General features: G+C 40.8%; 1 protein-coding gene across 2 annotated transcripts in view; it reads right to left on the bottom strand.

Annotated features, from left to right (window-relative positions):
* Window positions 1-25,114, bottom strand: part of ADGRA1 (adhesion G protein-coupled receptor A1) — a 313,062-nt gene that overhangs the window by 264,467 nt on the left and 23,481 nt on the right. For both annotated transcript variants that reach the window (XM_083616838.1, XM_083616839.1), the window contains one exon: window positions 7,016-7,087. In XM_083616838.1, coding sequence (XP_083472964.1) covers window positions 7,016-7,087 — 72 coding nt within the window. The remainder of the gene's footprint in view (window positions 1-7,015; window positions 7,088-25,114) is intronic.

Genomic DNA, 25,114 nt, shown 5'->3' with positions numbered 1-25,114 from the left:
TTGAAACATGTTGTAAACATGTTGATGGCAATGAACTCAATGGATTCTAAAAAACTCAGAACTCAGATATTTTCAGGGAAGGCCATAATGTTGCATTGACCTTGAGAGAGGATCAATTCTATTGAATGGCAGCTCCAGTTAACAAACCCCTTTTACATAGTCTGTGAACTTGGCATGAACTCTGCTTGAAAACGCAGCAAAAAATGATAGCATAATACTTGTGCATTATCCGCATTGTGCAAGAAAAATCTACTTGCCTTTTCATATAACTGTGTGGTAGATGAGCCTTTCAGTTTTAAAGGCTTTTCAATGAGTTGTAGGTTTTTTAATGTTTTGTTGTAGAATTCTGGAGGCCCAGAACAAAGATTTGTTGGTCTTTAACATGACAAGCTTTGAACATTTTTGTAAATACAGGCAACTTCATTTCTTTAAAATGTATTATGATAATGGCTGGTGTGAAATCTGTTCATTAAATAAAAGAGGTAGGGAGAAATATAAGCAAAAGTTAAGCTGCAATCATATACCTGGGAGTAAATCCCATTGAACTCAATGGGAACACTTCTGAGTAGCACACATGCACCTAAAAAGAACCTCTTAAATTTAGCTTGTTACATAGTATAAAATGCATCACGGTTGGAGCTTGTACCTTAAATATTTGTTTTCCTTCTTATAACATTATTCCAAAAATATTTTTGTTCTTTTTTTGCTTTGCACAATTACAAATATAAAGCATAATTAAATAGAGTGGACATCCAAATGAAGTTCAATGAAGCACTGTACAGATTGTCATCTGTGAAGCTCATGTGTCTTTTTTTTTGTTTACAAAAACTCAAACTTTTTCTTAACAATATAAATTATTTTATATTTTATAGATTGTGAAGTAAAATGGTAAAAACTCAAACTAGGGCACCTGATGGATGAACTGGACTGGCACCCACTTTTTTGCATTACATGTAATATGTATTGTCATGCCAGTACTAAGGAATATAGTTCCAAAACCATACTAATAATGACAGAATATGTCTCTCTGCAATAGAAGTTTGATTCATCTGTGAGAAAGCTGGCAGAAGGACATGGTAAGATAAACAAAGAGACTGGATTGGCAGGGACAGGTACATGGCAGACAAGGCTGACTAATTCAGAGAAGAGTCAGTCTTGAAGACATAGTGATAGCTGAGAAGAATAAAACATGACTGAAGGTCTACAAATGAAAAGAGAAGTTGAGGTGCATACAAGTTCTAGGAAGCAGAATGACAAGGCATAAAGATTAATCAGCCTTGATTATGTGACATAACAAAAGACAAAAGGCAATGGAATATTATTTACCTTCCATTTAATATACACATTTTATAATTCTGATCATATTCAAAGTAACCATGGTTTTCTTTTAAAAATTAAAGAAGCAGGGCTACTTTCATCTGCATATTCTGGAAACTATCCAATACTGCCCACGGTTAGGGATGATTTTTTTTGTATACAGCACACACATAAGTTTGTTTCTTTCCAGAAGTGTATTGCATCTCCAGTTTGCAGGATACAATTATTTATCTTTGAAACACCAGGAAACCAAATGTAACAAATGAAAATCTGCCACAAAGCGCACATTCCACACTTTTAAATAACTGGACTGACAATTTGGCAAAAGGAAAACAACTTCCTCTTCCCAACCACCATATGCCAATCCATCATGCAATTAAATAAACCAATTAAATTCCCAGCGCCTGTACACACAACTTAATTGAACTACAGCTAGTAATACATTGCATTCAGTTCCACTCAAGCACACACTTACACAATCAACAAACTTACATCAAATACTCTAAACCAATATATTTAACTTCAGCATTCTCACACACCCTCAAATCACACTGCCCACACTGCAAGCGCTCCCATGACTCAGTCTCGCATCCTCAACCAGCAACCCCCCCCCCACATGTCTACACAATGAGATCCAGACAAACCTGGACAAATACTCGCATACAAGCAGCAACAGTACACAAATACAAACACTCCCCCTAAATAAAACATTCATACCAAGCATTCCCCCTTGTCTGGCACTTGGTCAGGGGTGGGGGATATATCTGCAATAGCAAGCTGTCACCCAAGGGTGGGGAAGGTACAGAACCTACTTTCTAATAGACTGGGCAATGACTCTTCACCTGACCCCACCATCAAAAAAGAAAAGAAAAGGAGAAAAAATACTACATGAGCATGAGCGCCTCAAATAAATATCACCACTTCCCTCATCTCCCACCCAAGGGTTAATGCTAATGCTTATAAATTTCCTAACAAAATTTACAGATGAAATGTATCAAAGACTACATATTTCTCATATGAAATGGAGTATACAGGTTGCAGATAGCTTGGAAAATAATAAAGCTGCATGTGGTTTGAAGTGCAGTATAACTATTTTGACATGGTAGAGTTTAATATTGACTGGAATGATGGGCATTATTAAAGAAAGATCAATGATAACCAGAGGTTAAGCCCCTAAGTATAACAAACAAACCTCAGAATCTCAGATGAGCATGAGAGAAGCAGAAAAATGGAAAAAGAAATTCGGAAGGCAAGAAGCATTCGATGACCAAAGGCTTCACAAGGAATAGTTAATGTCATTAGACGACAGTGGCTCACGTGACATGCTAAGCCAACCTTGGCTTAGTGAAACAGCACAAGCATGCGGGATCCTGCAGAGGGAGGTTTTCCTTCTCCCCAGTCCTTTTTGCTGTTGCACCACCTGAGCTAAGCCAAAGTTTAGCTCAGCATTTTAACAGGAGTGGTTTTGGTGGGTAAGCTCTCTCCCAAAAAACCACAAGCTATAACCAAGAACAAAACTTGGTTACAAGCTCGTGGTTAGTGAGGAGAGACCTTAACCACAAGCCCCAGTTCGAATAACACACTAAGGCAAACTTAGGCTTGACATGGCAGGAAAAAAGACTGGAGAGGTGTACAGCAGTTGCTTTGGGAAACCACAGCTTCACTAAGGCAAGGATGATAAGGTTTGGCTTAGCATGTTGTGCAAACCAGGTGAGTGAAAACTTCCTAGCACCATGGTGCACCGTGTGCATGTGTGTGTGTATTTACACACATACAGAAACACATACTTCTTGACGGCTATGTAGTTTTCCTGTTTGTTACAACAGCACTGTAACATTTCTCCTACCCAGTTAAAAAAAGAAAAGAACTATAAATGGCAGAAATATGAGACCCATTTATTAAAGCAGAAACAGTAGGCTGGTTCCCACATTGAGGTTGGTAAAGGTAAAGGGACCCCTGACCATTATGTCCAGTCGTGGCCGACTCTGAGGTTGCGGTGCTCATCTTGCTTTATTGGCCGAGGGAGCTGGCATACAGCTTCCGGGTCATGTGGCCAGCATGAGTAAGCCGCTTCTGGCGAACCAGAGAATGTTTGTTTGAAGCAAAATAAGCCATAAGCCCTGGTTTGGAAACAACACTGAACCACTGGTTTTAGTTTTACACTCCTGTTTGCACAAGGGGAGGAAAGTTGGACCCATCTGCATATTCTCATTAAGTAATTAGCCATGGCTTACAGCGGCAAATGGCCAATAGATTGCATTAATGAAATTTAAAATGCATTACATTGTTCACAGGATCACAAGTACTTTTGACATCCCTTGGAATGTCAAACACTTCATTTTGCTTTTCTCCTGGATCCCCCAAAATTCAGAAAATTAAACTCAAGTGCCTTATGTAAGCAAGCTTTGCCATTCAGCACAGGAAAAAGGGACGGGAGGAATGATCACCATCCAATTTAGTGGGAAGAAAGTTCTTCCTGACAATACATTAGAATCTCAACATAAAAGCATACATGTTCCCTTGAACACATTCAAGTACTCTCCCTTTAGCGCAAATCAGCCCCGTTTAATATTTCATCATTAGCTGTGGCCATCTCTGACATCTCAGAAAATCTTGGGGAGAGAGAAAAGAAAACCTTGGATGATTGCTGCACTTATTCCTCTCCCTTTTCCTTCTTTTTTCTCCTTCCAAATTTAGTGAAGGTGGAAATCAGTGCTCCAGCTGATAGCCCTGCCCCATAGTTTAGAAATGCTTAGATTAATGAAATCAGACCTGCTTCTAGTTATGGCCCTAATCACAGTCACATGAGTCACAGTTGCCCTTTTAATACTTGGCTGTTGCCATCAATTCGTTTTATGTTAGATTTCTATTAGATACACTGCGCTCATTATCCTTACTGATATTATTCCTTTAACATAATGTGCTGAAATGGTGTCATCAATAATGTCTAGCACTACTGCGTAGTTCAATTAATCTTACTAGACTTTCACCTCTTAAAATATAGTGAAATGATTTCCCACATTTAATTTGCAGTGACCCTGATGAAACATGTCATGAGTCAAGATAACAGTAAGGAGAAGAGATGGGAGAGCCGTTTTTGAGGATCAGAAGTAATTTTTCTAGTGAGCATTGTCAGTCTGCTGCCATTTTCCCAGTCTTTCAGATTGGATGGGGAAAGTGTTAGATCTCATAATATCAAGGAGCTTGGGCCAGGATGGTAAGATACAGGTAATTTACTTGGAGCCACCAGGCAGCTTATTGGAAGTGGGAGTTTAGGCATCTCTGTCAGAAATGGCCAGAGGCCAAAGTTGCTACTAAGTGCTGAACCCTGGGGTTTGGGCTAGTTGCCATTATATCCTTTTTAGGGAAGTTGCTTGAGCATCTGGTGGCCAGACAAATCCAGTTACTCTTGAATATTTGAATACCTTTTTCATTTCGTTATAAATCATCTCCCAGAATGTCTTAATCCTTGGGCATGTCCACCAAAGGTGAAAGAATGTACCTTCAGTCTCATTACATTTCCAACATTTATTGTCGGGCAAATAGTAAATTTTTGCAAGCTTGACTGGTGTCATGTACCACCTATAAATCATTTTCATTAAGTTTTCTCTTAGGGCATTACATGCCGTGAATTTCATACCTGTGGTCCATAACTGTTCCCAGTCAGCCATCATTATGTTATGTCCAACGTCTTGTGCCCATTTAATCATAGCTGATTTCACCATTTCATCCTGAGTGTTCCATTTCAACAGCAAGTTATACATTCTTGACAAATTCTTGATTTTGGAATCTAACAATTCTGTTTCCAATTTTGATTTTTCCACCTGGAAACCAACTTTTTTGTCCAAATTAAATGCCTCCATTATTTGGTAATAATGGAGCCAATCTCGCACTTTGTTTTTCAATTTTTCAAAGCTCTGCAATTTTATTCTGTCTCCATCTTGTTCCAGAATTTCCCAATATTTCGGCCATTTGGCCTCCATATTGAGTTTTTTCTGTGCCTTCGCTTCCATTGGTGACAACCATCTTGGGGTTTTCTTTTCTAACAAATCCTTATATCTTATCCAAACATTAAACAATGCTTTTCTAACAATATGATTTTTAAACGCTTTATGTGCTTTTACCTTATCATACCACAAATATGCATGCCAGCCAAATGCATTATTGAAGCCTTCTAGATCCAACACGTCGGTGTTTTCAAGAAGCAGCCATTCTCTCAGCCAGCAAAAAGCAGCTGATTCATAATAAAGTTTAAGGTCTGGCAGGGCAAATCCACCTCTTTCTTTGGCATCAGTTAATATCTTAAATTTTATTTGAGGCTTCTTGCCCTGCCAAACAAATCTGGAAATATCTTTCTGCCACTTCTTGAAACAATCCATCTTATCCAAAATTTGCAATGTTTGAAACAAAAACAACATCCTTGGCAACACATTCATTTTTATCACAGCAATTCGGCCTAACAATGATAACTTCAAATTTGTCCATATTTCTAAATCCTTTTTCACTTCAATCCAACATGCTTAACTATTTTGTAGGCAAACAGACAGACATGTTATACTGAAGCCCTGAAGCCCATATTTGCAGAACATGCAAATATGGGATCTTAATTTCTTCTCTGGGATAGCACATATCCTGGATGTTTTCTTTTCCCTTTTGGGGGGCCAAAAGTTCAACTACAAGCATGATTTTTGGAAAGTCCATGTAAAGTATCTTCAGCTTGGAACTACAGGAACCGTTTTTAGATTCATACAATATAATTGTATGAATTATATTTATATTATACTTGTAACCTTACAGGATGAATGATTAATCCCATCAGAATTGTTTTTCAGCAGACGTCTCTGCAGGAGAATGAGAAGAACTCATTCTGTAACTCATAGTATCTTCCTCCTGTTATAAACTGCTTTCCTTTATGTATTCCACACCATTGGTTGCACTGGCAGAAATCTGAAGGTTCTGTCAATGTGATGATGTCTTGAGGATATGAGGTAAATTGCAGTACAAAGTGAAGAGGTGGGGGAAGGAACTTGATACAAGGATTATGTTTTCCACCCAGTTCTGTGTTTCTCATAACCTATGGTTGTCTCCTTGGATTTTTCAGATTAAGCCAAACATATAACAACACAACGGGGGGGGGGGGCGACCATAGAGGCTATCAGTTATCTGCCTTGGTCATTTATTATTACTAGGCACAGCCTGGTCCATTTATTCAGAAAGCCAAAACCACACTTACGTACTCTGATCCAGATATTTTGGGCTATGACTCCCATCAGCCTCAGCCAGCATGGTCAGCAGTCAAGGATAATGGGTGTTGGGATCCAAAACATATGGAGAGAACCAGGTTGAGGGAGGCTGGCTAAGACAGTAGACTGGGAACTCAAGAGTTAATCTAACCATGCAGCATATAACCTGGAGCGAAATCTTTTATTTGCCAACCTTCATTCCAACAGGTTATGCAAATGCACATTTCCTCCTTTTCATTTATTTTTGTTCCAAATTGACACAACTGCTTTAGTGCAGTTTTCGTTTTCTTTATGTGTATTGCTCTGAAAGTCTGACCCAGAAACCCTAATCTTGTACACACCGCAGAGCTTCTGAGTTGTTCTGCATATTTATTTAAACATTTCAAATGATTACAAGAAACAGGGTTCGGGGTGGGGTGGGGGGGAATTACAGGGAGAACTGAACAGCTACTCACAGTCTCTCCAAGAATCTCAGTCCAATGAAAGAGTTGTTCTTTAACCACAAGATCTTGTTGTTACTCAGAATTCTGAAAGGGAGTCAAAGGAAAGAATTTTGTTAATAGAACATGGAAGCAATTTTACTGATTAAAAACATGTAATTACAGTAAGTGACAGTTATGTAAAACACTAATCACAGTCTTCTCTGCTCCATTTGCATTTTCCCTTAAAGCTGCAAACAAGACCAAGATGAACATATAGAATAATAAACAATTCAGCATGCTCCTGTTTAATAACCAAGCAGTCAGCAAATAAAATGTGCTGCCGCTCGTGATGAAAGTCAGAATAAAATTGTGTGTTTTCAGAATGCACAACAGTAAAAGAAACAGTTGCCCATCCAGTTAAGAAAACTGAAGCAAACCCCCTACTGAGACTGTTATTACAAGCCTTCTCCATTGTGGTTACTGGCACGGCATGGCTGGATACACCAAGATTAAATACGATTTTCCCTTTGTACAGAATGCATACTGGGAATTCTTGCACAGGGTCAGAAATTGATTGGCTTCATCCTATGGAATCAGTTTCAGTAGAGGCGACATGAGAATATGGGCAAGATGTTTGTAGTGGTTCAGCACACACAAAAAATTCTCAACTCTTGCCCATCATGAAAAGAGGAAAGTCTCAGCTGCTGAGGAAACCCCACTGCCTTAGCAACATTTCATCTCTTGCTGTGCCGCAGCAGTCAATTCACACCATTTCGAAGCACCATCATCAGAAGGCGCTTTTCGAGATGTGCCAGAATATTCATGACCCTCAGCCCCCAGCTCTCAACTGCTACCAGAATGCTGCCAAACAAAACATAGTGCCTAAAAAAAATGCCACAGAAGCACTCACATAGCTTTGCTCGTGTATCAACAGGTTAGACAGAAATAACCCCTTGTATGGCACGCAGAGGTCAAACTAAAATGACTTATCAGATAGATTTAATGAATGAATGATGTAGAAACGGAGACTATTAATTATCAACATGTCAGAGAATTGTCTTACTGCCCTGTGAATATTGGATGGGAAACAGAACGGAATAATGGGTGTACTGGAACATTGTCTACCATACAGGACCAGCGTATCGTGTTTTGCCGCTTGAGGTGAAATGGGAAGGGCTGCCCCGACCACCACAGCATCCCTGCAGAAGTATCCCTTACCTAGCTGCTTGGCGGTAGAGTGAAGTAAGGACGGGTTCCAGTGAGATCTATCTGGAAATCGGCACTGATGCAGGCACTACTTCTATATCAGTGGTGGAGTGGGCAGGGAGCCCAAGGCTCCACCCCATCTCATGGATGGGCTGGCCCTGCTATCATATTTCAAATAGCTCTATTACATTTGCAGTGCAGTTTTAGGCCTTTGGGGGGAACTGAGGCAAAAAAAGCTTATATGAGACTTCAGAGTTCTAGAGATACCAGTTTGAATCTTAATGCATAATGTATTTTATTATATTTTAAGTCGCTATGCGCAGGATTTTATTATTGTATACCACCCTGAAATCTTGATGATTCATTTGTTTTAGCGGGTGGGGTATTAACTTGGGTGGGTGCTGTTTTCTTTGGAGGGTGCAGTTGTTTAAAGTAGTTGTTAAATGTTCATTCGGATTTTTGTATTTGGGGGCTGGAGTACTGTTTAGGGTCTTTTGTCAAGGAGTGTATTGTTTATTCGTGTGTATACATTAGTATTGTTAATTGTTTTGATTGTTTTTATTATGCATTTTGTGGTTTGGCTTTTATTATGTATTTTGTGCTTCGTATATTGTAACTTTGTTTTGGGAACTGCCCTGAGACATATGGGTATAGGGCAGTATACAAATTTAATTTAATAATAATAATAATTTGTACTCCAATATTCTTGGTTTTTATCCATTTCTACAATGACTCCTTCAGTTGGGGAAGAGTGAGGAGAATAGCAACGGAATAATAAAAAGGGTATGAGGCCTAAATTGAGGAATGCTATAGACTAACTGGCTATAGATGGAATTTTTTAATGAAGGCCAAAACCAAGCTACATGACAGATGTCTGATCAAAGGTCAAAACTCTCCAGATTAAAATGAATCTGTTAACCTTGGTACATTTTTCCACACAAAAGCAGCTAAAAGATCCTTTTTTAAAAGTTCTTTGTGACTGAAAGAACAGCATTCTTTTTTTATCCACTTTTCCATTTAATGGGGGTCATATGTTTCTTTCTGACTGATGCTGTCTCTGAAATGGAGACAAAATCTGAAAGCATCACAGAAAATTGTAGATTGTTTTTATGCTTCTTAAATTACAATTAAACTTTAATAATGTTAAAACAAACAGCAGCCTCCCCATCTTTTATGCAAAGACATAAGAAAAGTTAATAGACTTATTTGGAACAATGAGAACATACTTTCCAGAGTCTACATTAGAATAATTTTGAGTTGTATCTCCCCCAACTTCAAATATTCAGGAATAAAGAATATGAACACAAGTGCTTCTAATGGTCTTGTGTATGGTTTTTATTTATCATAAAGTTAGGTAAGAGTCAGAGAAACAGATGCAAACCAACAGCAGTGTAGTGTACTGGCTAGATTGGGGAGAACTGGAGCTAGATTTCTCACACTTACTAGGTAACTTGGCTTAGTCATTGTCTCTCAGCCTAACCTATCTCACTGGGCTGTTGTAAAGATAAAATCATGCACGTAACCTTGAGCTCCTTAGGGGAAAGGCAAAATAGCAATGTATTAACACAAACTCATTCCTCCATGACGCTTACATCACACACGTCAAGCTTGTTTGAGAACATTTGTTCTGTACTCCATAGCAATAGCTCCAGTATGTATGATGGGAACAGGGGAAGACACATTTATCTGGGCATGGAGACCGATTCTTAGTCATCCCCATGTCACAAAATACACATACATATTTCCAATTAAAATTATAATTGGAAAATGTTTTCAGCATTGTAACTATAGGATTTTAAAAAATATCTGTGGTGCAAATATTCTACTTTTCAGTCCTGGCTTGGTGTAAAACACAAGCTAACAATATTTTACAGACAAGCCTTTCACGGGAGTGGCAAGGCCAAGCAAGTTACAACAATTGGTTTCTTTTCCTTGCACAGAGGCAAACCCATACTCTTCACTGAGGACAATAAGACCTAGTTCTTGCCTGCAAAAAGGGTAGGTGGGTTGCAGCTTGAAACCAAACTCTGTTAAGGCCGTTATATACATAAAATAAATTCCTACAAGACTGGAACAGTTCCAACCATACAAGAGCAACCCCTGCTTTTGCATGGCATGTGCTGGTATGATTTCAGTCATTGGAACCTCATCAGCAAGGACTTCTCACAAGTGATTTGGCATGCAGACTTGTGGTTTTGTTTTCTGCGGCAACCCTTCTCCCCTCAAATGCACAAATTAGGTCTGACTCAACTTTCACTCCATAGAGCTTCTGCTATGTCCTGTAACAAAACGCTGGCTTGAGAAAGCCAGACTTCAGTCATCAGAAACAGTTGCCAGGGTTGTCACAAATCTCCTCTGACTTTCCTATTTCTTCCATCAAACTTTGCCCAAATTCTTCCTTTGGTTCTCCCCAACGCCAACCCAACACACTCTGCCACCATTTATCTCCAGCTGTCCTATTCAATTTTCCAGATTTTACCAGGAACAACCCTCTATCTCAAAACATCACTGAGGTGGGGAAAGCTCTTCCAACCTGAGGATAGATTCCTCTTCTGGGTAACATTCTGAGGGGCATGTGGCAATGATGGGTGGAACCAGAGGAAAGAGTTGGCAGCATAATAAATATAATTTTTACTTTTGCACTGTAGAGTAGTTTATACACACACCACTCTCTGTTCACCCTCTGGGCAAATAAAAGCCATTATCAGAGTTCAAGGACACATTCCAGTCATACAAGAATGCTAAAGGCATATGTGAAGCAAGGCCAGTGGTGGGTTGTAGCCTTGGGGAAATTCCCAAGATTCAGATAAAGAGGACAGGTGGACTAAATTTGTTCCCTGAATAAGAGGTTCCCTCCTCTCAGTGTACAGTATCCTGGAGTACAAGCCAGGGCTGCCCAGGTGACAAGAACTGTCCCCCTCCCTCGGCCTCGCCGATGTGGTCCAAAGCAAAGCAAAGCAAAGCAATACATTTGCCACCAGGTTGGCTGCAGGAGTTGCTGGAAGGAGGCATGCAAGATGCCATTCAACAGCCTTATGGACTCCACTCTACATTTGTAGGGTTTCTTCTCCAGAAGGTGTCTTGCAAGGCAATAGGAGCTTCTTATCCCTCCTGTTGCAGCTCTAGTAGTACACAAAAAATTTTAAGAGGGCAGTAATTTTTATAGGCTTACTTACAAGGCTGTGCTAAATAACTCACCCACATCTGCTTGCCTCTTTTGTTCACTTTCCATAAACACACAGCTCTTTAGTACTTAACTTCTCAAACCTGCTCATTACCTAATAGCTTATCATAAAAGGTAGATAAGTGATTTTGCTGAATTACATTGTCTTAAAAAGAATAGCATTAGCAAAGATGCACAATGATATTAAAAAGTTCTACTAATGAGCTTTAGCTATGATAGTATTGTTGTCAACAGGCTAATGCAATCAAGTTATAAAGTGGGATATTGTAACTTGAACAGAGAATGTTCTAAAATGACTTGCTCCCTACACAAGAAATGGTTTTTCTAAAAAAAACTACATATATATTTTAAATTATTCATCTCAAGAGAAAAGGAAGAATGGGAACATTTACAATGTGTGCTACTGTGTAAAAGATCTTAAATTTTTAAAAGAGATTTCTTCCAAGCAACATACGTGCCAACATGGCATATATAATTCATTTGAACAGTTTTAATGCTACAATAGGTTGGGACAGTATTTACTAGCAAAACAAAAAACCAGTAGCAAATAAAACACATCAACATGATTTTGATGTGAATATGAAGATGTCCTGAACACAGCTGAAGTTTCAAAGACCAGGAGAATAAATATATGAATATTTGGTATATTTTACCCTTTACATGCACTAGAAAGAAAATATGAAGTGCAAAAAGAGAGTAAGTATTAAGTGCAGGAATATATTTCGGGGGGGGGGCAGCATCAGCAGAAGAAACTGCTTGCTGCTCAAAATGAGTATCTGATGTACTTGATCACATTAGCCTACATTTAGTAGACATTTTCAGAGGGATGTTAGTCTGCCGCATGAAACACAACAAAGAGTCTGTTACTACACTGTCCACTCACAGCACAGTCAGAATTTAAGCCACAGAGGTGGACCTAAGTGGAGACTGGCTCCCTCAGGTAGGTCTCCAAAAACCCAGCCACTAGTCTGGGTAACGACTGGCCAGTTCGAATATCCCAGAAGAACCCCGCAGTCAGCCGGGTGAGGACTCTTGCCCCCCCCTCCCCAGTTCCTGGGAAACGGTAAGCGGTCTTTAGCTCCACGCTGGGCCTTTCCACTGTCATGCCTGCTTCCCCATTCTACTGAAGTTTACTAGGTGATGGTGGCAGCAAGATGGAATTCTGCTGTGGTCTTCATTAGGCAGCAGTGACAGCAGCAGCAACGTGTCCACCAGGGGCCAGATTCAACTAAACAACTGCACTGTTTTCCCCCTGCACCCCCCAAAATCAGTCTGGGTGGGGTGGAGTCAGGAGAACTCCCAGAACAGCCCGGTGAGGGAAAGGAGAGGGGATGTGCTGGTCCCAAAGGTTAACCGTGCGGCGAGGTCCGAGCCCAGTCCAAGGTCAAGGGTGCAGTATGGAGGCTGTCCATCAAAGCTGAAGCTGGGTCCAAGGCAGGGAGTCAGGCGAGGTCAGGAACTCTGGCAGGGGAGCAGGACAGGGTGCAGGCAGGAACAGGCTATCAACAATGTTGCTCCCGCAACCTGGGACTGGGGCTGGCTGGCTTTTATCTGCCCCGAGGCATAGGGCGGCCCCAGTCCACAGGTGACTCGCCTCTCCTGGCCCGGAGGTGAGCACTCCTCCTGCGGGAACTTAGTTCCCTCCGCCTCTCTGCCCTGAACCTCTGCAGCTCAGGAGAGGCTGCAGGGTTACCGGACCCAGAGGCAACTTCAGCTTCCCCTGACAGGGCTGAGAGTGGAGCACCTGCAGCCAATGGGTCCTCCATCACCTCAGCTGGTGCCTGTACCTGAAGATCCAGCACAGGATTAGGACCCTGCAGGCTCAAGCCCCAGCCCTGGCTCAGCTGGTTCTGAAGGTGGGAACTCCTGTGCAGGCTGGGATTCCTCAGGTTCAGCCTCCAAGTCCGAATCCCAGGCCATCACAGGGGAGCTCATTCTGCATGGCAAGCAGAAATGCTCAGTCCTGATTGAACAATCATAATGACATGATGCTGAATTCCTCCCACAATATCTAGAACTTGCATTGTTGTCCCAGAACAGTTCTGCAGGCATGTTCAGGAGCATCATAGGCCCCAAGACACCTTGACAACGTTGGTTCTCTCATTCTTCTGGATCCGTAGGACCAAACAATACATGATGCTAAATACACCATTAGGCCCCAAATAGCTGGGGGGAAACGCCTCCTTCCCTATGGACCTTCCTGGGCCAGTGGAAGGGGCCCTCTTGGCAGTTCCACCTCCAGTAGAAGGGGCCACAGTCCAGAAAAGGACATTCTCTGTGGCAGCCCCTAAATTGTGGAATTCCTTCTGGCTTTTTCACTATGCGACTTTTGGCAAATGCTGAAGATTCACCTTTACCTGAGATGTGAAATTACTCTTCTTGTGACTAATTTATTTTTAATTCTGAATTTTAAACTAGGACCTGCTGGTGAAAAGTGAATATCATTATATTATTACAATTATTATTATTATTAAATGTTAATAATAATAAGCAACAACATCATTTTAAAAAATCAATAGCAGGAATTGGGGGATTTATCAGTATTAAAACATTCAGGGGAAAGGAATTTAACGCCTTCCATTCCCAGCTGCAGTCCTGAGGCAAATACAGCGAGGGAGCTATTAAGCCCAAAGCTCCCATAGGTACAACTGGGAATGTGTGCTGAGCTTCAAAAAGCCATCCAGATGAACTGGGCCTTTCCCTTCCCCACCCACATCAGCCCTGAATTCACACTGATGTAGATAAAACATAACGGTCCGAACATACATACAGAAACAGGGCAAATATCATTGACAGCAGACAGGAAAAAAACAAATTGCAAATCCAGATGTAGCTTTCAGGGGAAGAGCAATGATTATTCACACTAGAAGCAACTTGTCTGGAAGCAGGCTTGCATTTCACTTTGTATTCTCTTTCTGTCATTCCAAGCAAAGGCTTTTGCTAGCAGCCCAGGATCTAAAGATCTCAGTTGGTAAGAATATCCCAGGGCCCACCTGTAGAGAGTTAAATTACTTAAATGTTAATATCTCCATGGATTCTCCTTCGCTGTATCTTTGAGAAGGTGGCAGGCAGGGGCACCTTGGCAACACTTTCCTAGTCCTCTTGCTATTCTTGCTTTTGTGCAGCAAATAGGAAAAGGGTTTGTTTCAAAGTGGAGTCGGGGGGAGATGTAAGCAGGAAAATGTTTGATATACTTTTCTGTTTTCTGCCATGTCCTCCATCTGCTGCTCTACACATCCTTGCAAGTGCATAGTTTTGTTGCACTTCTTAAAAACTCAGCAGACAGAAGCAGTACTTATGCTACAAATTGTCTGGAGAGAACAGCAGAGAAATGGGAGGCAGCTTCAAGTACAGAACATCAAACTGACTACATGATTGTTGCATTTAATTTAGTTTCTCTGTGGCTCTGACCCTTTTTTATATTTATGCACTAAGGGCAACTCACATTTACTTGCCAAATGCATTTCCTTGGCTGCATTTCCCACTGCAAATGTTAGCATTTTAAAAAGTGTGTACATAATCATTAAAATACCCATGTACACATCTCTGGGGATGCTGATCCATCTGGGCTACTTTAAAAGAGCGCACATTCATCTGCTATTTACAATTTATGTGGGTTTATTATTGCTTACTGGGGAAAACAACTATTATGTTTTTTTAGAAGTTGAAATAATTTACAAAATTGCCTAGCTGTTATCTACGAGAGAGTACATGCATAGGAGGAAGGGCCCTAGTTCATTGGGAGAGCATCTCATTTGCATGCAATAGGTCCAAATTCAATCCCTGGCATCTCCAGGTAGGACTGGAAATGTGTCTTGTCTAAAACATTGGAGAGCCATAGCCAGTCATTGTGGACAACACTGAATGAGATGGTCTAACCCAAGTATAAGGCTGCTTCCAATACAGATCTGTCAGGCCGTCCGTGAGGACTCAGACGAGGAAAAGACCATAGATCAGAGCTTCAGCTTGTGCAAAATGCAGCAGCTGAACTGTTCACTGGAGCAGAATATAATCAACATGTTACCATGCTATTGAAAGAATTGCACTGGCAACCAGTTAGCTACTGGCTAAGTTCAAGGTGCTGGTTTTGGTGTATAAAGTCCTATACAACTTGGAACCAGACACCTGAAAGACCGTCTCATCTCTTACATACCCAGTAAATTACTGCGCTCTGCAGGAGAAGGCCTCCTACGGATGTCCTATGTAGGAATCAGGCCTTTGGAATGCCCTTCCCTTGGTCATTAGTCAGGCATCATATATGTTGCCTTTTCAATACCTACTGAAGACCTTCCTCTTTCAACAAGCCTTTGAACTGAATATATTTCCTGGCCAGCATCTGTATTGGACTTGCTTTTATTATTTTATTGCTTCCCTGGGCTCCCTTGGGGATGGGAATCAGCACAATGCAGTACCACCCACCCCCAAATCAGACAGCTGAGCCCAAAGGGTATCATAGTCAGTGGTATCAAAGACAACTGACAGGTCAAGGAGAATCAACGAGAACACAATCTTCCATGCAGGGTGACCAACAAAAGTTTTCATGCCAAAACTACAACGGAAATGGATCATGAATATCAGTCTCATTCAAGATCTGGACAGCAACCAGCCACACTAACTAAGCCCAGTATCGAGGCATATGTGTATAATTAAAATGCCTATAACAAATAATTATAGCTACAATATTAACACCATAAAATGTTAAAAGCAGTATGAATCATCATCAGCTTAACAAGACAAGTTTGCATAGTTTCCAGAAAGTCAACAAATTCAAACTCAAACAGGCTGGGGCAGATAAGAAGTTCCAGACACTAAGGCCCAGTTCAAATATTCAATTAGCGTTACGGGTGTAGGCAGTTTGTGTGAAGAAGCTTGCAAAAAAATGTTTTTTGGGTTGTAAAAGTTTCCTGGGGTCATGAAACTCTGTAAAGTCCTATTCACACTAATTAAGGAATACATACAGGAAAACTAGCTCTGGCTAATTTCACCACTGAAAATGTGTGATCCCATTCCAGCTCTGCTGATCTTTGGCTCTGGGATAAAAAAAATAAAAAATCATCGAGCTGCATACTACTCCACATCAAGTAGCCAGATGTGTAGAACAGTCTCAATTCAATTCAACTATTAAAGTATTAAAATGGGTGCTTGCATAAGGTCTAGTGTAGACATTCCATGGAAGACATTCCATGGACAGCAGCCTGCCTCCTTCTTCCCAAATCTAAAACTTCAGAAGTCCCAGCTTGCTATCATGTGTATTACAGAATAAATAGGGCATTTCCCAGCATTTGAAATGCATATTAAAGAATCATATCTAGAATATGAATGCTAGTCTGATATAGCAAAACAGCAAAGGATCATGGAGAACCTAAAGACTAACAATTTTAAGCTTTATGACATAAACAAGTTATCAGCCTTTAAAGGCACAAAGCTCTTCGTTGTTCCACAATAAAACACACAAGCCCAAGAACCATGAAAAATCATGCTAATTAAACTATTTCAGAAAAGCAACACAATGGACCATTCTACAATACTTGTCAAGAACTCATAAACCTTTGAACCATAGATCCAATTCAAGTAAAACATATCATTTCTGTTTGTTTTCTCAAAGACAAATTTGACTGCACAAATATTACCAGTTCTAAAGGTCGGGTTTATAGATCAGTCACGACAGGAAAACATTGCATAGAACCTCAAAACTGCAATCAAGTGTATCCATGAAATTTAACACCTGGGAAAGCTATTGCATTGGCAAAGGATTATGGAAACTGCTCTGATAGTATAAACAGTAGGTAAAGAAAGTTAGAGCTAGACAGTGTTCAAGCTACAAAATCATAATACACTAGATTAAATAATATCACAGTTCTAAGAAGAAAACCCACCACATTCCTTATTAAGTCTGTATATTTATTTATTCAGTTTTCTGGCTCACTTCACCCCCCAAAGCTGGGGAAGGGCAAAAAAAAACGCCAACAATTTAATTCAGCTAACATGTAACAGTGCCAGCTGGACCAGTGCTTGAAAACTATATTGGGCTGGTATTCATTCAAGTTTTACTCAAAGTAGACCCTCTGAAATTAATTGACTAAGTTAGATCGATTAGGTCTATTCTTGGCAAAACTTAGCTAAATATCAAACCCAAGTCTTCTCACGTCAGACAAGTGACCCAGGTTTTTCACAGGTTACTTCCACCTTAAGCTTCCTCCATTCTCTGCCCCATTCTGTGTATAAAAAGCCAAGAATAGAAGGGATTCTTCTACCCTACCCTCTGACAGCCCTTATTAACAGCAACCATGAAAGAAGAAGCCAAGAGAGAACACCATTCCATCCTTGCTTGGACAACTTACAGATAGCAAAGATGTCAATATTGCTCTTACAATTCTCCCTCAATTTATCCTAGAAACGCCCAGATTCAGCAAATCAACTAGTGGTGTAGAATAATTATTTAATGGGCCAAAGAGACCTGCACTACAATCCTAATTATGTTTACTCAGAAGTAAGTTTCATTGGCTTTGAAAGGATTGCAGTGTAAATTAGGAGACTTAAGATTCCAATTGCTTGATACATAGTTCTAGGTGCTACTTGAGATATACCGCTTCCACCTTAGGTCATGGTAAGTCTTCAGGTAAAGGAGCTGGAACAGTAACAAGGCAGAAACAATTGAAAACACCTGTTTTGTTGTATACTTGATGAAAGGAAAAGAGAATAAATTTAGCAAGTTCATTATACAATCCCACTTTAGAAGGCTGCTGCATAAGCATTCTATCTCTATGGTGGCACTTGCTTCTGACCTCAACGTTGTGCTTGAATTTCATTCTGCTTCACAGAGAATAAGGGCCAAATTACAGTGGTGCTAAATGTGTCTTTGCATCTATGGGTGCAGGATGGGTTGGTGGGCTTAAATGCAGAGAGCATTAGCTGTGGGTGGACTGATAATTAATGGAATCAGAGCAGAAAGGGAATTTAACCGATTTCTCCACTGCCCCAGGGCAGAGAAAAGCCCCATTCTTCCCCTCCACATACACACAGCAAACACAAGCTTCGGAACTGTGATTTGAAATTCTCCCTTTTCTCAACAGAAAGAAATAATTTGCATTGCTCTTTTGAAACTTAAAATCCTGTTTAGGGTTACATCTACAACTATGAAAAATAAATTACTTCTCTGCCACTTGTATTAGTGAAAGGTGAATATGGAACTGCAGAATCCCAGAGCTTGGGGTTCCATTTCCAGCTTAGCCTGGCACTGAGTTCAATTTGAACAGATCACTAACTCTTCCAGTGCTTTGGTCAAACTATTTGGGAAATGGATGTAGCATCATGGAATCCTTATGGGAGTCAACTACTTCACAAGAAGGTACTTTAAAACTGCTCTGAGAGCCTCCAAGAGAAAAAAGTGCTACAGTTATTTGAATGCACATAACCTGCAAGCACAAAAGGTGCGAACAGAGATGCATTTTTATTTACCTTAGGAGAAAGAAATCATGCTTCTGTTTTTATTTTGTTTTTGTTAAAGAGTAGCCAGATTTTATGAGCCACTGGTGTGGAAGTGGGTTGACTGGATGAAGACAAGTTGTAGTAACATGAAGTAGGGATTCTACAAAGGTTTTGTGCATTGCAATAAATATTGTACATATAAGTAACATTTTGACTACCTCGGGTTACATACGCTTCAGGTTACACACTCCACTAAGCCAGAAATAGTGCTTCAGGTTAAGAACTTTGCTTCAGGATAAGGACAGAAATCAGGCTCCGGTGGCGTGGCAGGAGCAGGAGGCCCCATTAGCTAAAGTGGTGCTTCAGGTTAAGAACAGTTTCAGGTTAAGTACGGACCTCCAGAACGAATTAAGTACTTAACCTGAGGTACCACTGCATTCCTTTTTGCATTAAATGTTTTCACCGTAACACAAAGACGCACAAAGACACACAATGATGAAGTGATGCCTGTTGTCTGGTGCACTTGCAGAAGGGTGGAGTTATAGCCACTTGCAAGTGGTTCACACATGTGACTCAGCAACTGTTGGGATTTTTAATACAATCCTAAACACAGCAATATAGGGACGCGGGTGGCGCTGTGGGTAAAACCTCAGCGCCTAGGGCTTGCCGATCGCATGGTTGGCGGTTCGAATCCCCGCGGCGGGGTGAGCTCCCATCTTTCGGTCCCAGCTCCTGCCCACCTAGCAGTTCGAAAGCACCCCTAAGTGCAAGTAAATAAATAGGTACCGCTTTCTAGCGGGAAGGTAAATGGCGTTTCCGTGTGCTGCGCTGGTGCCGGCTTGCCAGAGCAGCTTCGTCACGCTGGCCACGTGACCCGGAAGTGTCTCCAGACAGCACTGGCCCCCGGCCTCTTAAGTGAGATGGGCACACAACCCTAGAGTCGGACACGACTGGCCCACCCTAGAGTCGGACACGACTGGCCCTTTACCTTTACCTTTAAACACAGCAATACTTAAAGGCTGGACACGCTGCAGACTTTCATACCTCTGCACTCCAACCGCAAGCAAATGTTTCCTTTGCATCTGATTCCTTTAGTTCAGAGTAAATTAACCAACTAAGATGAATCCTAGTTAGATTTACTTGTAACCCATGAGGGAAGTCCTGGTTAGCATTAACCATGATAAGCACTAATGCAAATGACAATGTTGCATTATACTTTAAGAAGCAAACCACAGAAGGGTTGGAGAGGATGAAGAGGTAAGGGACATACAACACACTTCTTACCATGGTCAGGAGATCGGAAACATTATGCCTTTTATAATAATAATATTATTTTTTAATTTATACCCCACCCTCCCCGGCCAGGGCCGGGCTCAGGGCAGCTAACACCAAATATAAATTACATTAAAACGTAATAGAAAACAACAACAAACAAACAGTTAATTAAAATACGGCTTAAAATGAAGCTTAAAATGCAGTCTCATTTTAGTAGTAGCCCATAAATCAAGAGCATAAAGGGAGGAAACATCAGATATTCAACCGAGCCAGCTATCCATGCTGGTCCTACATGGGCCAGGAAAAAAGCCAAGGGAAATTTTATTTACCAAATCCCATATAAGGGGTCAGAGTGAGTCTAAGCCGAAGGGCAGGCAGGACAGCTCTGCCTTGCAGGCCCTGCAGAAAGATATCAAATCCCACAGGGCCCTGGTCTCTTGTGACAGAGCGCTCCACCAAGTTGGGGCCCTGGCCCTAGCTGAAACCAATCTAACCTCCTTGAGGCTTGGGACCTCCAAAGTGTTGTTATTTATGGACCTTAAGGCCCCCTTGGGGCATACCAGAAGAGGCGGTCCCATAGGTATGAGGGTCCTAGGCTGCATAGGACTTTAAAGGTCAAAAACAGCACCTTAAACCTGACCCTGTACTCCACCGGGAGCCAGTGCAGCTGGTAAAGCACTGGATGAATGTGATCCCGCGGCAAGGACCCCATAAGGAGCCTCATCGCGGCATTCTGCACCCGCTGGAGTTTCTGGGTCAGCTTCAAGGGCAGCCCTGTGTAGAGTGAGTTACAATAACCAAGCCTGCAGGTGACCATCGCATGGATCACTGTGGCCAGATCAGGGTGCGAAAGGTAAGGGACCAACTGCTTAATACGGCGGAGATGGAAAAATGCCACCTTTGCTGTGGCTGCAACCTGTGCCTCCATAGAGTGAGGCAAGTCTAGTTGTCGACATAGGCACTCCACGAGGGTCAGTACTGAGGCTAACACTGTTTTGTTTTGTTTTTACCATTAGGGGATTTGGACATGGCCAAGTGGGAACCTTCAACAAAACACGGCAGGTTTTTGAGTTCTAATATAGCAAACATTGTAAAGAAAAAAAGAAAGGGTGGGATTGGAATCTTTATTGCTACCCACCTCCTCTCAGATTTAGCACATGTCCATCTCTGCCTACCCACCTGTTACGGTCAGGAACTCTTGTTCCCCACACAATCAAGGCAACGCATTTGTTCCAAAACTAATCTACTTGCTGCCAGGCTATGAATGACATTGAAGAGGACAGAGGGAAAGCTCTGGAACACACACACACGGTTTTGTGCACACATTTATTTACACCCAGGAAACTGTATATTAACAAACAGCCCTACAACCTAATGACAAGGATGAATTTTACTCTGATAGATAGTAGTAGGCAGTGAGTTTGTAAAAGAGACAACTGCTGGATAGAAGGACAGCTTTTTCCTACAATTGTTCCCAGAATTTACCCAATTCCACCCTCCCTGCTCCAAATGTGATATTCACAAAGCCAAAGCAACATACAGTGGTACCTCGGGTTAAGTACTTAATTCATTCCAGAGCTCCGTTCTTAACCTGAAACTGTTCTTAACCTGAAGCTCCACTTTAGCTAATGGGGCCTTCTGCTGCCACCGCGCCACTAGAGCATGATTTCTGTTCTTATCCTGAAGCAAAGTTCTTAACCCAAAGCACTATTTCTGGGTTAGCGGAGTCTGTAACCTGAAGCGTATGTAATCTGAAGCGTATGTAACCTGAGGTACCACTGTACGGTATTGGTTTTACTTCTTCTCTTCCTTTTCATGTCACCTGACATGTAGCATGAGGAGAAAGAAGAGAACTCATGCCAGCAGAATGTAAGGGGTCTGTACTGGCTGCCTAATACCTCTGAAGCCAGTTTTACCATCTTGTTATTTACAATAGAAAACCCAAAAACAACTCTGGACCAGGTTACCTAAAATACTTCCTTCCCCTCCACTGTTCAGTAAAGGCATTAAGATCAACAAATGGGACACTGTTAGCCTTATCACAGCCTAAAGATTTTCATCTGTGGTGAGAGAGAGTCAGGCTTTTTCAGTGGTGGCCCCAGTGTTACAGAATGCACTCACTGCTGAAATATAAGAGGACCCAACCATATTTGCATTCCAGCAGCTTTTGAAGACATATTCCCTTGATATATCAGCCTGAATCACCTCTATCTTAATTACTGTAGTGTTTTAATGGAATTGTTTTATGACATATTTTAAATATGTGGGTTTGTATTTTAATGCTTGTGCAATTGGTTGCTCATCTTTGTAAACTGCTTAAGTGGTATACAAATTAGCACACAACAAAAGCAATTGCTTCCCAAACCTGCTGATACACTGTACATTAATGGTGCAATTTTTGCCACAAGGAGTTGCATTCATAGAACTGAGTTTGCTATTACCACACGATTTTGCAAAGATGACCAATCAGAAAGAAAGTGGATTATTAGCTAAAAATATTCAGAGCTGGCAACATATTTGAATATGGCATTTTTATTTTGACGTTGGATTGAAACAAATATACTGTATAATAAATGGAAGGGTCAGCAAGCTTAATACCAAAGAGGTGCAATTTGGCCAGGAATGGTACATTAAGCTTATTTCCCCCCATTAAAACTACTACATCATTTATTACTTTCACCTAAATTTAACCACACACATCAGAGCATGGGAAGAAAAGATTACCTCTAATTGTTACAATATGTCTCGAAAGCAAAAGGTTTATTTCAGGATCACCATCTTCTAAAAAATTCATTCTTAATGAGAACACCAGATTAATTACAACTTAAACCAAACTTTTTAAAACCACACTAAAACAGCAGCAAAGTGCAGTATCCAAACATGTTCAGGTATTTGGCCTCTGCGTCATGTGATCTTTATTGTTTCATCCTTTCTTAACCACTCAGCCATGAAACCAAGTGGTTTGGTTCTCAGTTTCCAGTCACTTAAAATGAATACTCAATCCATGCAAAAAATATTCAGTACAGATGCAATGCAAGTCAGCCTGAGCACCAATAGAATGAGTACTCAGACTCCACTGAACCATCTGAGTTGGCCTTGTGATGAGCATGCATATTGTCATTCGAAACTATGCACCCAACTGCAGCTGGATCAAGGCAGACATTTGATAGCTATTGTGTGGCATATTCTGCTAATGTGTAGGGCACAAGAAAATAGGATTCTTTACAGAAATTCCTTCATTCCATTGCATGGTTTGGGTTAGAAATGACAGGACATGCTTTCTCATTCTGTATCAGCACACATGATCTGTGCAGCCACAGAAATATAATGGTATTGGCATGTGACAGGAGGACACCAAGGTGTGCTCTAAAGATGCTGGCGATGAAATGGACCAGAAGGCCTCCAAAACAAATGTGGCACAGTCCTGTTTTCAATTCTGGCCAGATTTCATCATCTACATCAACTTCGTCTTGAAAACAAAAATACACAGAAGAAAGTCTCCCCTTAACTTCTATCACCCTTTCTGCTGTTCTTTAGGTTCACTTCCCTGTTATGGTTTAAAAACAAAACTCAATAAAATATTGACAAGCACCTAACTATACTTAGCAGAGCTGCTGGACTATGGGGTATCGCAGGCTGCAAATATCTTTCAGATTTGGATGCTGCCTGTGCTGGTGCTGGGGAAGGTTATGTCAGTGAATCAGGCCCTTTACTTGATGACATTTCTAAATCTTGAAGTTATAACTTCAATTCTTCTGTTTTGTTTAAAATTCAGTCGTCCCTTCTAGCAATTGGTTGATTCCATGTTCATCCCACAATCCTTCCAAGCACCTGCCATGACATTCTCAAAACTATCCTCTCTTCTTTTCAGCTAGCATTTTTAAATTATTACTTTATAGGGGTTAAGGATTTTGCCTTTAGTTTTCACTTGCTATGTATGAAGTTTATATGAAGCTGATTATACTATTTAATCAAAAAGTACATACAGTAACCCAGGAAGTTCTTATCCATTTCAAGATGCATTAGCCTTTGTTGATAAAAAGAAGATTCTACTTTTCCCTCAGACCAAAGTGCTTAAACTTTGACATGTGAGGTCACTACCTGAAAGGAAATGTCAATCTCCAAATCAATCCGGCCCTTGACATTCCTAATAGAGTTGCCACTGACGAACATGATTCTGACCTTTCCATTCCCTGCATCAAATACCTTTTCTGTGCTGCATTTGCCATATACCAGCTTAGGTACTTAAAAAATTGCACTGTAGCCAAGCGTGTTGTTCAATATTTGATGTTCCTTTCATTTCACCCCTTTCTGAAACCTTAGATATCATTCTTCCCAAAAAAACAGTGTTCTAGCCACTTACCTAAATAATAAAAACCAAGCACCTAACACTTGATCCCATGTGCACACACTAATACTTTCTTCCCATCTCAAGAATGTTCAAGTTGTATTCTGCCTTTGTTTCTTCCACATTAGCAAAAGCATACTCCATTAAGTTGTATTTCATTTGTTCTACGACGGCACAGTATAGTGAGCATTAACTTACCACCCTGCCCAATGCCTCCTGAAACATTTACATGTACAGTTACTGTGGTTGGCTAAATTGCTTTTAAAAATAACAAAGTCTGGCAGTAATATCCTCAAGGAATTCCAAAGCCTTTGCAGGAAATCAATGTCCTGGAGCTACAATAAACTGAAAATGAAGTTTGGTTAATCTAAGTGTTTCCCCATTCCCGCAGATGTAATAGGTTTTGAAACTCTTTTAAAACAATGCTGTCAGCCCGACGTGTCTTGTTTTCTAGAACACAATCAAATATTCTCATACAATCTAAGCAACTGGCAGCTATTTGCCAGGACAGAACACAGTCAGAACTATAAGAGACCAACGTGGCCCTATGGAAATTGGAACTCTTGTCGGTGGTAGAAAGTTGACAGGTCTCTTTTAAATAAAGAATAGAAAGTCAAGGCAAAAGAGGAGGCAAAGTATTGGTTACAAAGTATTTTAAAATGATTTTTGGTACTAAATGCAAAACCTCTAG

The sequence above is a fragment of the Podarcis filfolensis genome (genome assembly GCF_964270895.1).
Source record: "Podarcis filfolensis genome assembly, chromosome: 5".
NCBI classification, from domain to species: Eukaryota; Metazoa; Chordata; class Lepidosauria; order Squamata; family Lacertidae; genus Podarcis; species Podarcis filfolensis.
The sequence above is the reverse complement of the archived record's forward strand: the minus strand, read 5'-3'. Positions and strand labels throughout refer to the sequence as shown.